This window comes from Zophobas morio, unplaced genomic scaffold (assembly GCF_036711695.1).
Source record: "Zophobas morio isolate AGI-343-1 ecotype UQ-CSIRO unplaced genomic scaffold, CSIRO_AGI_Zmor_V1 ptg000007l, whole genome shotgun sequence".
Taxonomy (NCBI): domain Eukaryota; kingdom Metazoa; phylum Arthropoda; class Insecta; order Coleoptera; family Tenebrionidae; genus Zophobas; species Zophobas morio.
This window is the reverse complement of record NW_026972112.1, coordinates 8,598,539-8,611,893: the sequence shown is the minus strand read 5'-3', so window position 1 is coordinate 8,611,893 and position 13,355 is coordinate 8,598,539. Positions and strand designations below refer to the sequence as shown.

Genomic DNA, 13,355 nt, shown 5'->3' with positions numbered 1-13,355 from the left:
CATTTAGTCAGGATAACACCCTTTGTTTACAAGTTATGAATGAGGTTTCTGGATGCTAATACGTAAGTGTGTTCTTAATTCTTTACACAAGATTGCTAATAGTTCATTAATGGCAGTTAAATTAACAAGATTCAAAATATCGTGAACTAGCGGGGGGTTAAAATAATTTTTTCCCTTAGGCAGTTATCATCGTTATCATTATTACCGAGGCATTTCCTCGCAACGTTAAAGATTGATCACATCACCGAGGCATGTCCTCGCAACGCTAAAAATTACATCACCGAGACTGGATATTTTTGTGTTTATTTATCATGTGTTTTGTTTGGGGTAAGCAGTTCACGATATTATAAACTCTCAAAGTTAATTGTTTTAAGTAACCAATCACGTGGTCAATACATAATTTAACATTTAATGTAAACTCTTTGTTTGAATCGTTAATAAAGTATGGCAAGTATTAATCTCATGTAAATTTGTTAGCTTTGCAATTTTTCACCTCATACAATATTTCTCTATCTATACAATTTTAACTTCAGTAATTTTCTTTGTTGTATAATTTAAATTAAACGTAAACTTTGATGCTCTCTCACAAGTTTATTTCACACCAAATCTTTCGGGTTTTTTTCATAAATCTTTGATCGTTTTGTTTTGTAAATATTTTGTTGATGAATGTTTCCATCGTACAAATAAACTGATATCAAATTTTAATCTCACATAAGAATTATTTGTTGTTTATTGCTCTTTTTGAAACTTTAACACTTGTTCAGTTGTCATTAATACCAGAGTCATAGAAATTGAACATTTAAAATGGAATTGAGGTTAAAGAACACCGAAATACATGGCTGAAGCGGAGGGCGCGGTTCCTGGTCGAGCTGGCGGGATGTATCGCGTCATCTGCACAAAGGATGCAGGCTTTGTATAGAAATCAGGGGACGGTCTGCACATGATTGTAACAGTTATTATCCATTTTATAATTACGTTGAACAACGCACCATAAGAGTCACTTTACACGGTTACAATTGTAATAGATTAACAGGTCACCATTTGACGTTTTTACCAAAATTTGCATAATCATCCCCACCAATAATGTGATTACGTCACTTCAAAATTGTAGTTTATGACTGAGAATTGAGTTTTTACCCGAAACGTCCAGATTTTTTGAAAAAAAAAAATCAAAATTGTGAAACAACATTTTGCAATTTAATTTGGAATCTGCAAAACCAAATGCTCTGAAATCTTGCAGATGGGTTACAGTTATGATAATCATGATAAATTTTTATTCAAAATATATTTACTTGTCCCCTCCAAAAAATTGATGACGTCACCTCAAAATTTTGCTGAATAAATCCTATCTTAAATGTGCAAAGTATGATGAGACAATACTTGTGATTTATCATTCCATTCATATTTTTTGGATTTGCATATACAGGATGACTAAAAAAAATAATGAATGCGTGAATTTATTTTATTTATTTAATCAGGAACTACAAAACCGAATGTTTTGAAATCTTGGAGATGTTTTACAGTTATCATAAGCATGGTAAATTTTTAATCAAAATGTATTTGCTCATCCCCCTTAAAAAATTGATGACGTCACCCCAAAATTTTGCTGAATATGCCCTATCTAAAATGTACATAATATGATGAGTCTGTACTTGCGATTTATCATTCCATTCATATTTTTTAGATTTGCTTAACAGGGTGCTCAAAAAAATTAATGAGTCAATTTCTTTAATTGATTAAATCAGGAATAGTTCACTATATTTTCGTGTTTTCCAGAAAATTTGGAGATACAACAGTTATTATTTGCATTATATTACATGTAATAAAATAATATGTAATAAGAAAAAAAATAGGCATGCAGTCGTCATGTTTCCGACAGCGGGGGAAGTACTGTCTAAACTCTTTAGACCATTTTTTTTACTTCTAGCACATGCGTAATCTACTTCTCTATTTTCCTTTGATCTCCACAATTGAAATTCTTCCATATTTCTAACTCAAGTCAGTCTGTTAATTAGCATTTCCTGGTTTACGAGAGTTTCCTGTTCTATGGGCATAAAGAGCAACGGATGTGTTTAAATTTTTTTTCTTCGATTATTATATTGTGCATTGTCTTCATGTGCCGATTTTTTGTCGAAACACTGCTAAATATCTTGTGACATTCATTACAAGTTGGTGTACTTACATGAAAATATTCAATACTTAATGAATAATTATACAACGTAACCTCAGACATACCTTTCCACTTTTCAATTACCTATTGAACAGTGAACTAAATTGATTGCAGTGAGAAAATTAAAGCAATAATAATTGCTGATTTTTTAACATCTTCACCATACACGCTTAAATTGCGTGAGAACAGTGACTTTTACGGACAAATGTTTTCTCGCTTAAAACACTTTCTACTCTGCACGTAAGAAGGGAGAAACACGCAACATGAGTTCAAGCATTTTTCGTTTTGTATTTGGCGCGCTAAAGTGATCTCTACCTTTTATTGGGCTCTGTAAAGCGGATCGCTCATTGGTCGGCATAAAAGTGCGCATATTTTGACAAATATTTATGCATATAAATCCGCTCTTTACTGAAGAGTGCCCGTTGTCTGTCAGAAATACCAATCATAACCTAATTTTCGTAGAGATTTTTATAACAACTAAAATTGCTTTTTGCATTTAAGCGTTGTATGTGTTTCTATTATGTGGTAATTTGGTACCAGAACCTGACACAATGAACTTAGCACCTGGTACTACCTGGTCATTTGTTGTGTAGCGGAAAAAATGTGAAATAAAAAGCAGAGGAATACTTTTAACTATTTACTTTCCCACAGGGTGAATATCGTAAGATTCGAATATCTTCTTAATTTGTTCAAAAACCTTTTCTTTACTTTGATTCCCGTTGACAAAGTGAATTATTCTTTGCGATTCAAAATAAGCAATGGTAGGTCGCGTTTCTGTAATGAACGTAGTAATGGTCTTTTCTAAAATCTCCAAGAAATCTTCGTTTCGCGTACTGCTGCTTCTTTGTAAACATCTGTCCATGCACACATCCTCAGGACACTCAATACACAGGATAAACTCAACGTCTACCTTGTGTTTTGTCGCTTTGTTCCACGCCTCGCGATTTTCCTCATTTTTCGGAAAACCGGCAATCAGGAAGTTGATCTTCCTGGCACTTTGCAAGTACCTTTCCAATAATCTGCAGGTGATGTCCCCAGGTACAACCTTCCCATCTGTCATGTACGATTCAATCCTCGCCTTATACTGCGACCCCGCGCTTTGCAACTCATTCCTCAAAAGTTGGTCAGCTGAAACATACATGAACCCAAACGCCTTAGCGACCATGCGGCACTGGGTGTTCTTCCCGCAGCCCGGGGGCCCCAGCACGAACACGACCCTTTTCGTGGCCAATTTCGGTGTTTTTGTCATAGATCTTGATTTCGAGTAGGTCGGGCCTATGCTCACGCTAAAATTTGAATTCTGTCAGTAACACAGCGACCTACTAGCTGCACACGCATGCGTACAAGCTTGCTGTCTGTGGAGGAGGATTTCGCATTGTTCCGGTGTTTTCTCGAAAAAAGGCAAAATGTTCGGTGGAGGACGTGCACCGATTTTAGTTTTAAGTAAGTCGAAACATTTTTTTAGCCACCATTTACCGTTTCACGACAAATTTCATTCTTTTAGGCCAGAACACGAAGCGCGAATCCGGCCGAAAAGTTCAGCTGGAGAACATAAACGCCGGAAAGGTATGATGAGCACGTGTTTTTTCATCGCGACATTTTTCGAGAAATTCGCACTTCAGCGCGAATTTCCGCAGCCGATTTGCGTTTTTTCGCGAAAAAGTTTCATGTGCTCGACGTTTTGAGGTTAGGTTAGTCACACCCTATTCTTGTCTGTGTAGCAAATAGCGGACGTTATTCGGACATGCCTGGGCCCGCAAGCTATGTTGAAGATGCTGATGGACCCCATGGGGGGCATCGTCATGACCAACGACGGGAACGCCATTCTTCGAGAGATTACGGTGCAGCATCCGGCTGCCAAAAGCATGATCGAAATTGCGAGGACACAGGATGAGGAAGTGGGGGATGGAACCACCTCGGTTATTGTCTTGGCGGGTGAAATGCTGGCGGCTGGTGAACAGTTTCTCCATCAGAATATGCATCCGACAGTCATTATTAGACAATATAAAGAGGCCCTTGAAGACATGGTGACGTTATTGGAGGGGCCTTTGAGTGTTCCCATTGACCGGAATGATAAGGCAGCTCTAGCCAATGTGGTAGGTTTTGGGTAGTTGCTGAAGAGTAATAAGTTATTGATTGGGATTTTTTCAGGTAAAAGGGTGCATTGGGACCAAGTTTATAGGGCGTTGGTCAGATATAGCAGTCAATATTGCTTTAGATGCAGTTAATACAGTATTGATTGAAGACAATGGCCGCACTGAAGTTGATATTAAGAGATACGCAAAGGTGGAAAAAATTCCAGGAGGGTCAGTCGAGGAATCTCAAATTTTGAGGGGTGTAATGGTCAATAAAGACGTTACACACCCCAAAATGAAGAGATATATTCAGGTAGGTTTACTCCAAAGTGACACTGACATTTTCTATCTGCGTCAGTTGTCACTTTTTGTAAAAAGAAGGAAAAGAATTTGGTGAACATTTTCAGTGCCTTTGTTTCCAATTTCTTCAGTCAAAATAAGTACCATCTGTTTTGCGATTTATAAATTGAAATGTTTCTAAAATTTATTGATTATTTAAATAATTATGGAACATGACTATAGTCGGGAAAAATGATTTTTAAGAACACTGCTGCTCTATATCTAGAAAGAATTTAATTTATACATCGACTAAAAACAATTATTTTTCAACGGAATACGAGATAATATACAAGGTGATCATAAAGAATCAATTTGAATGAAATTTCCTGAATTTTTGCCGCTTCGTTGTGATCATAAACGATTACTCATCGCTCGTGACAACTGTCAATCCTAACCTCACTTTCTGTTGAAAATGTGCTTGTCACTTCGAACATTTCTGTTAACGTTGCCCTACTGAAAATATATTTTTAAAAATATAGCCCAGAATATATGTCAACATTTATTTTTCATAATTTTTGGAAATTGGATGTTGAAGAAAATATTATATGGATTAAATAAAACAAAAAGTTGTATTACACAAAATCTGAGTTAAAAATTATCCAAACTCAAATAAAAATGTTTGGTTTCAAACATTGAGTGACTTCTGTTGTAATAACTCTAAACAGAACGGATAGAGTAGTTTAGAAAGTTACTTTAAATCACAATATATTATTACGCCTTCATAAATGATTACGTAATTGTCTGGTTACAGTACAAAAAAATACAAGGTTTTTTAAAAGCGAAGGCGAGTATTAATTTACATAGGAATGATTTTCTCCCACGATATTTGAATCATTCTGACAGGTTCAAACTTGTACGGAATATTAAGTATTTTCTTCGATAGATTAATTCGTTGTTTCGTAACATAATAATATTAATCTGCATGTGTGGTTTCATTTAAAGCAAAATTAATTTTTTTGAAGGCAAATGAAACAATAAATAAATTCCGCTACATACTTCCAAATTTTACAAAAAATAAAATTTACTATACAGAGAAGCAAAGCAAAAGAATGAAAAATTGGTCGTAGGTTATTTCGACAGAACTTCCCTTGCCTCTGAAGTGCAGTCCAACGAGTCCTTTTTTTTTATATTGTTAAACAAGTTTGCGATTCTTTTCTGATAATCTCTATAAAGTAAAACCAGTGACGAAAATGATACTCCCGTCCCTGTGCCGCAGGGAAAAATCGATAAACCGAAAAAACTAAACTTTAAAAATTTGAAAAATTAAAAAATCCAGAGACGGGAAAAATTCTGAAAATTGACAAATCGAAAACTTGAACGATTAGGAGTTTAGAAATTGGAAAACCGAGATGTCGAGAGATAGAAAATTCGAAAAATCGAAAAACTCGCAATTCAAGAAATTAAAAAAATCTCAAAACTAAAATGTCGAAAAATTAAAATAAGAATAAAAAAACGAGAAATCGAAAAAACTAAAATTTAAAAATTCGAAAAAATTAGATATCATAAAATTGAAGAATTGGAAAATTTAAAACCCCCAAAATAATTGACAAATCGAAAATTTTAAAAATCGAAGAAAAATGTTTCAGTTTTTCGGTTCAAAAAAACCGAAAAATCGTGAACTCAAAAAATGGAAAATTTTTAAAACCGATATAATGAAAGATCAGAAGCCTGAAAATTTGAAAACATGGAAAATCGAAAACAAGCGGTAAATGAGAAAATTAGAAAATCGAAAAACTCACAGTTCAACAAATTAGAAAAATCTCAAAAATGAAATGTCGAAATATTTGGAAATCCAAAAATCGAAACATCGAAAAATTTAAATTTAAAAAAGTTATAACTCGTAAAACTGAACCGAACAATAAAAAAAAACTAAAATTTGAAAGTTCTAAAAATTAAATATCAAAAAATTTAAGAATTGGAAAATTGGTATAGCGATAAATGGGAAAATTAGAAAATCAAAAAACTCACAATTCAAGAAATTAAAACATCTCAAAACTGAAGTGTCGAAAAATCAAAACATCGAAAAATTGAAATTTAAGAAAAAATTATACATCGAAAAACAATAGAAAAATTGAGAAATCGAAAAATAAAAAAAACGAGAACCTGAAAAAACTAAAATTTTAGACGTTCGAAAAAATTAAATATCAAAAATTGTAGAATTAGAAAATTTAAAACCCCCCAAACAAATATCGAAAAAAAAAACGAAAATTCTAAAAATAGAATCGAAAAACTGAAAAATCCCAAAACTGAAACATCGATTCGATTCAATTTTCCTTCGATTTTTAGAATTTTCGATCTATCATCGAGAAACCGAGAAATTGTGAACTCGAAAAATCGAAAAATGAAAAATTTTAAAAACCAGTATAATAAAAGATCACAAGCCTGAAAATTTGAAAAACCGGAAAATCGAAACAAGCGATAAATGGGAAAATTAGAAAATCAGAAAACTCACAATTCAAGAAATTTTTAAAAAATCTCAAAACTGAAATGTCGAAAAATTGGGAAATCCAAAAATCGGAAGATCGAAAAATTCAAACATCAAGAAATCCAAGGCGAATAGCCCAAGGTCGAAAAATTGAAAAATTTAAATTAAAAAAATATAAATCGAAAAATTTGACAACCGAAAAATTGAAAAATCGAAAAAAAAACAAATCGAGAAAACTAAAATTTGAAAGTTCGAAAAAATTGAATAACTGGAAAATTGAAAACCCCCAAAACAAATATCGAAAAATTAATAAATCGAAAAAAAATTGACTCGAAAAACTGAAATTTTGGATGTTTCAGTTTTGAAATTTTTCAGTTTTTCGATTCAATTTTTCTTCGATTTTTAGAATTTTCGATTTATCATCGAAAAACCGAGAAATCGTAAACTCGAAAAATTGAAAAATGGAAAATTTTAAAAACCGATATAATTAATGAAAGATCAGATGCCTGAACATTTGAAAACCTGGAAAAACCAAAAACAAGCGATAAATGGGGAAATTAGAAAATCGAAAAACTCACAATTCAAGAAATTAAAAAAACTCAGAACTGAAATCTCGAAAAATTGGTAAATTCAAAAATCGATACATCGAAAAATTTAAACAAGAAATCGAAGGCGAATAGCCCAAAATCTAAAAATTGAAAAATTAAAAAAAAAAATTATAAATCGAAAAATAAAACCAGAAATCGAAAAAACTAAATTTGAAAGTTCGAAAAAATTAAATATCAAAAAATTGAAGAATTGGAAAATTGAAAACCCCCAAAACAAATATCGAAAATTTAATAACTCGAAGAAAAATTGAATGGAAAAACTGAAAAATTCCAAAATTGAAATTTTCGATGTTTCAGTTTTGGGATTTTTCAGTTTTTCGATTCAATATTTCTTCGATTTTTAGGATTTTCCATTTATCATCGAAAAACCGAGAAATCGTGAACTCGCAAAATGAAAAATTTGAAAAACTGGAAAATTGAAAACAAGCGATAAATGAGAAAACTGGAAAATCGAAAAATTTACAGTTCAAGAAATTAAAAAATCTCAAAAATGAAATGTCGAAATATTTGGAAATCCAAAAATCGAAACATCGAAAAATTGAAAAATTTAAATTTAAAAAACTCGTAAAACTGAACCGAACAATAAAAAAACAAATCGAAAAAACTAAAATTTTGGAAGTTGGAAAAATTAAATATCTTCGAAAAATTGAAAAATTTAAATTTAAAAAAGTTATAACTCGTAAAACTGAACCGAACATTAAAAAAAACAAATCGAAAAAACTAAAATTTTGGAAGTTCGAAAAATTAAATATCAAAAAATTTAAGAATTGGAAAATTGATAAAGCGATAAATGGGAAAATTAGAAAATCGAAAAACTCACAATTCAAGAAATTAAAACATCTCAAAACTGAAATGTCGAAAAATCAAAACATCGAAAAATTTAAACATCGAAATCGAAGGCGAATAGCCTAAAATCGAAAAACAACAGAAAAGTTGAGAAATGGAAAAATAAAAAACGAGAACCCGAAAAAACTAAAATTTTAGACTTTCGAAAAAATTAAATATCAAAAATTGTAGAATTGGAAAATTTAAAACCCCTCAAACAAATATCGAAAAATGATAAATCGAAAATTCTAAAAATCGAAGGAAAATAGAATCGAAAATCTGAAAGATCCCAAAACTGAAACATCGATTCGATTCAATTTTCCTTCGATTTTTAGAATTTTCGATCTATCATCGAGAAACCGAGAAATTGTGAACTCGAAAAATGAAAAATTTTAAAAACCGAAAAATCTCAACTGAAATGTCGAAAAATTGGGAAATCGAAAAATCGAAACTTCGAAAAATTTTAACATCAAGAAATCCAAGGCGAATAGCCCAAGGTCGAAAAATTGAAAAATTTAAATTAAAAAAATATATAAATCTAAAAACTTGACAACCGAAAAATTGAAAAATCGAAAAAAAAACAAATCGAAAAACCTAAAATTTGAAAGTTCGAAAAAATTGAATATCTGGAAAATTGAAAACCCCCAAAACAAATATCGAAAAATTAATAAATCGAAGAAAAATTGACTCGAAAAACTAAAATTTTGGATGTTTCAGTTTTGGAATTTTTCAGTTTTTCGATTCAATTTTTCTTCGATTTTTAGAATTTTCGATTTATCATCGAAAACCCAAGAAATCGTGAACTCGAAAAATTGAAAAATGGAAAATTTTAAAAACCGATATAATTAATGAAAGATCAGATGCCTGAAAATTTGAAAAACTGGAAAATCGAAAACAAGCCATACATGGGAAAATTAGAAGATCGAAAAACTCACAATTAAAGAAATTAAAAAATCTCAGAACTGAAATGTCGAAAAATTGGTAAATCCAAAAATCGATACATCGAAAAATTTAAACAAGAAATCGAAGGCGAATAACCCAAAATCGAAAAATTGAAAAATTTAAATAAAAAAAATTATAAATCGAAAAATAAAAAAACCAGAAATCGAAAAAACTAAAATTTGAAAGTTCGAAAAACTTAAATATCAAAAAATTGAAGAATTGGAAAATGGAAAACCCCCATTATAAATCGAAAATTTAATAAATCGATGAAAAATTGAATGGAAAAATTGAAAAATCCCAAAATTGAAATTTTCGATGTTTCAGTTTTTCGATTCAATATTTCTTCGATTTTTAGGATTTTCCATTTATCATCGAAAAACCGAGAAATCGTGAACTCTCAAAATGGAAAATCTGAAAAACTGGAAAATTGAAAACAAGCGATAAATGGGAAAACTGGAAAATCGAAAAATTTACAGTTCAAGAAATTAAAAAATCTCAAAACTGAATTGTCGAAAAATTGGGAAATCGAAAAATCGAAAAATTTAAACAACAAGAAATCGAAGGCGAATAGCCCAAAATCGAAAAATTGAAAATTTTAATTTTAAAAAAATGTATAAATCGAAGAACTTGACCGAAAAATTGAAATACAGAAAAATAAAAAAAGAGAAATTAATAGGAAAATTACAAAATTGAAAAATCTTAAATTTAGAAAATTGAAAATTGAAAAATCGAAAAATGGAAAATAAAAAAAACAAATCGAAAAAACTAAAATTTGAAACTTCGAAAAAATTAAATATCAAAAAATTGAAGAATTGGAAAATTGAAAACACCCAAAACAGATATCGAAAAATTGATTATCGAAAATTCTAAAAATGAACAAAAACTGAATCGAAAAACTGAAAAATCCTAAAAACTGAAATTTGCGATGTTTCAGTTTTGAGATCTTTCATTAATTATATCGGTTTTTAAAATTTTCCATTTTTCAATTTTTCGAGATCACGATTCCTCGATTATTCGATGATAAATCGAAAATTCTAAAAATTGAATCGAAAAACTGAAAAATCCTAAAAACTGAAATTTTCAATGTTTCAGTTTTGGGATTTTTCAGTTTTTCGATTCAATTTTTCTTCGTTTTTTCGAAATTTTCGTCAGTGTTGGGATTTTTCAGTTTTTCGAATCAATTTTTCTCTGATTTTTCGAATTTTCAATTTATCATTGAAAAACCGAGAAATCGTAAACTCCAAAAATGGAAAATTTTAAAAACCAAAATCATGAAGACCAGAAACCTGAAAATTTGAAAAACTGAAAAATGGAAAACAAGCGATAAATGGGGAAAATTAGAAATTCCAAAAACTCACAGTTCAAGAAATTAAAAAATCTCAAAATGTCGAAAAATTGGGAAATCCAAAAATCGGAACATCGAAAAATTTAAACATCAAGAAATCGACGGCCTAAAATCGAAATATTGAAAAATTTAAATTACAAAAAATTATAAATCGAAAAATAAAAAACCCGAAACTTGGAAAAAATTAAATATCAAAAAATAGAAGCATTGGAAAATTGAAAACCCCCAAAATAACAATCGAAAAATTGATAAATCGAAAATTCTAAAAATCGAAGAAAAATTGAATCGAAAAACTGAAAAATCCCAAAAACTGAATTTTTCAATGTTTCAGTTTTAGATTTTTCAGAACAATTGAATCGAAAAACTGAAACATTGAAAAATTCAGTTTTTGGGATTTTTCAGTTTTTCGATTCAATTTTTCTTCGATTTTTAGAATTTTCGATTTATCACCGAAAAACCGATGTAATGAAAGATCAGAAGTTTGAAAATTAAAAAAAAAATAGAAAATCGAAAACAAGCGATAAATGGGAAAATTAGAAAATCGAAAAATCTGAAAGTTGAAATATTCGAAAAATCGAAATATTGATTAATCGAGATATCGAAAAATATAAATTTAGAAACGTCAAAAATTGAAAAATCTGAAAATTGGGTAATCAAAAATTGAAAAATTGAGAAATCTAGAAGTCGAAAAATCGAAAGGTTGAAAAATCCGGGAAATCGAAAATTTAGAAAACGTTAAAAATTGATCGATTGAAAAATCGAAAAATGGAAAAATCCCAAAACTGGAATATAGAAAAATTGAGCAATCAAGTTCGATTGAAAATCGAGAAATTGTAAAAAATGAAAAATCGAGAAATCGAATAAAATAAATTGTAAGATGACATCAATTCCTGGGGGGAGCATGAACGGATAAATTTTCATTAGGCATGCTTTCGATAACCTTAAAGTGTGCAAAATTGTTGTTCCTCCCCCCAAAATCGGAATGCGTAGGGGAAAAGTTCAACATGGATTCATAAACCACAAGTGGAAGAGTATGTTATTTTTTAAAATTTAAATAACATTTACTATTGTAAAACTTGGAAATGACGTCACTCCATTATTGATGGGGATGATTATACAAATTTTGGGGTAGCGTTTTATCGTCCGTATGATATTTCTGACATGCTCGTACATACAAAATTTGAAAACAATCGGCCCGATAATTTCAGATATTATCTGCCTAATAAAAATCTACACAGACAGCGAACAGAGGGAAACAGGCGACCTATTTTTTCGAATTCTAGGGGATCATGAAACGTCATACGCTCGGGAAGTAAAAAGCATAATAATTTATTTAAAACTATAATTCCGTACAGAAGAATAATTATGTTACTTATTTTTTGATGACGTCATCGATTTTTTGAAGAGAATAAATAAAATCAGTTGGATGCGTACAGGAAAATTTAAAAAAAAATCTTTCATTCCAGAATCCAAGAATCATGCTTCTGGACTGTTCTCTCGAATACAAGAAAGGTGAATCTCAAACCAACGTGGAAATAACAGCCGAAACAGTGAGTTTGTATACCTAGTTACCGGAAACATTTCTCTAACCCGTATTCTTCGACAGGATTTTACCCGCCTTCTTGAACTCGAAGAAGAACACGTCCGCCGCCAGTGTGACGAGATCATCGCGCTTAAACCCGACGTGGTATTCACCGAAAAGGGCGTTTCCGACTTGGCTCAACACTTCCTCTTAAAAGCGGGCATCAGCGCCGTCCGGCGCCTGCGCAAATCCGACAATAACCGCATAGCGCGCGCTTGTGGCGCCACCATAGTCAATCGTACCGAAGAACTCCAGGAATCGGACATAGGAACCGGAGCCGGCCTCTTCGAAATAAAGAAACTAGGAGACGAATATTTCTGTTACATCACAGAGTGTAAAAATCCAAAAGTAAGCAAAATTCTGAAAAATAGAATTCAAAAAAATGTGTATTCGTTTTTTACAGGCGTGTACAATTCTTCTACGTGGTGCTAGCAAAGACATACTCAACGAAACCGAGCGCAACTTGCAGGATGCACTCCAGGTTGCTAGGAACATCATGTTGTTACCAAAATTAGTCCCAGGGGGCGGTGCTATCGAGATGGCGGTAGCTCAGAAACTGCTCCAGAAAGCCACACACGGGCCGTACAGAGCTTTGGCGCATGCGCTTGAGATCGTGCCGAAGACGCTAGCTCAGAACTGTGGGGCTAACACTATTAGAACTTTGACAGCTCTAAGGGCCAAGCATGCCAACCACACCGACCAAAATACTCCTTGCACGTGGGGTATAGATGGAGAGAGTGGAGAACTCGTGGAACAAACTACTAACGGGTTGTGGGAACCACTAGCTGTCAAACTACAAACTTACAAAACTGCGGTGGAAACCGCAATTTTGCTCTTGCGTATCGACGATATTGTGTCGGGTTCGAAAAAGAAGGGCGACAAAGAGGTGGCAAGACCGGCGGAAATGCAGAAGGAGGAACAACAACAGCAAGATTAATCAATTAATTAATGACGATTTACTTTAATTGTAGCTTTGTTTGAGTATTTAACTTCATTGTATTACACGTTTTGCTAATAAAGATATTTACACGATGTTGCGTTGTT

The 13,355-nt window shown here is 31.8% G+C and overlaps 2 protein-coding genes across 2 annotated transcripts; one reads left to right on the top strand and one right to left on the bottom strand.

Annotated features, from left to right (window-relative positions):
* Positions 1-2,807: 2,807 nt before the first annotated feature.
* Positions 2,808-3,601, bottom strand: LOC135123916 (UMP-CMP kinase-like). Its single transcript, XM_064048775.1, has 2 exons — positions 3,515-3,601; positions 2,808-3,456 (listed from the first exon to the last, which is right to left on the bottom strand). The coding sequence occupies exons 1-2, from the start codon at positions 3,544-3,546 to the stop codon at positions 2,808-2,810; spliced, it is 681 nt and encodes a 226-aa protein (XP_063904845.1). The 5' UTR covers positions 3,547-3,601.
* On the top strand, positions 3,529-13,343 carry LOC135124424 (T-complex protein 1 subunit gamma). Its single transcript, XM_064049476.1, has 7 exons — positions 3,529-3,613; positions 3,675-3,736; positions 3,892-4,266; positions 4,322-4,558; positions 12,196-12,279; positions 12,336-12,659; positions 12,715-13,343. Exons 1-7 carry the CDS (start codon positions 3,577-3,579, stop codon positions 13,246-13,248), a joined length of 1,653 nt encoding a protein of 550 aa, XP_063905546.1. The 5' UTR covers positions 3,529-3,576; the 3' UTR covers positions 13,249-13,343.
* Positions 13,344-13,355: the final 12 nt, after the last annotated feature.

Coding starts and splice junctions, on each gene's coding strand:
- LOC135124424 (XM_064049476.1), top strand. CDS start 3,577: ATGTTCGGTGGAGGACGTGCACCGATTTTAGTTTTAA. Junction 12,280..12,335: donor TGGAAATAACAGCCGAAACA/GTGAGTTTGTAT, acceptor ATTCTTCGACAG/GATTTTACCCGCCTTCTTGA. Junction 12,660..12,714: donor CAGAGTGTAAAAATCCAAAA/GTAAGCAAAATT, acceptor CGTTTTTTACAG/GCGTGTACAATTCTTCTACG.
- LOC135123916 (XM_064048775.1), bottom strand. CDS start 3,546: ATGCGAAATCCTCCTCCACAGACAGCAAGCTT. Junction 3,457..3,514: donor CCTCCACAGACAGCAAGCTT/GTACGCATGCGT, acceptor TTCAAATTTTAG/CGTGAGCATAGGCCCGACCT.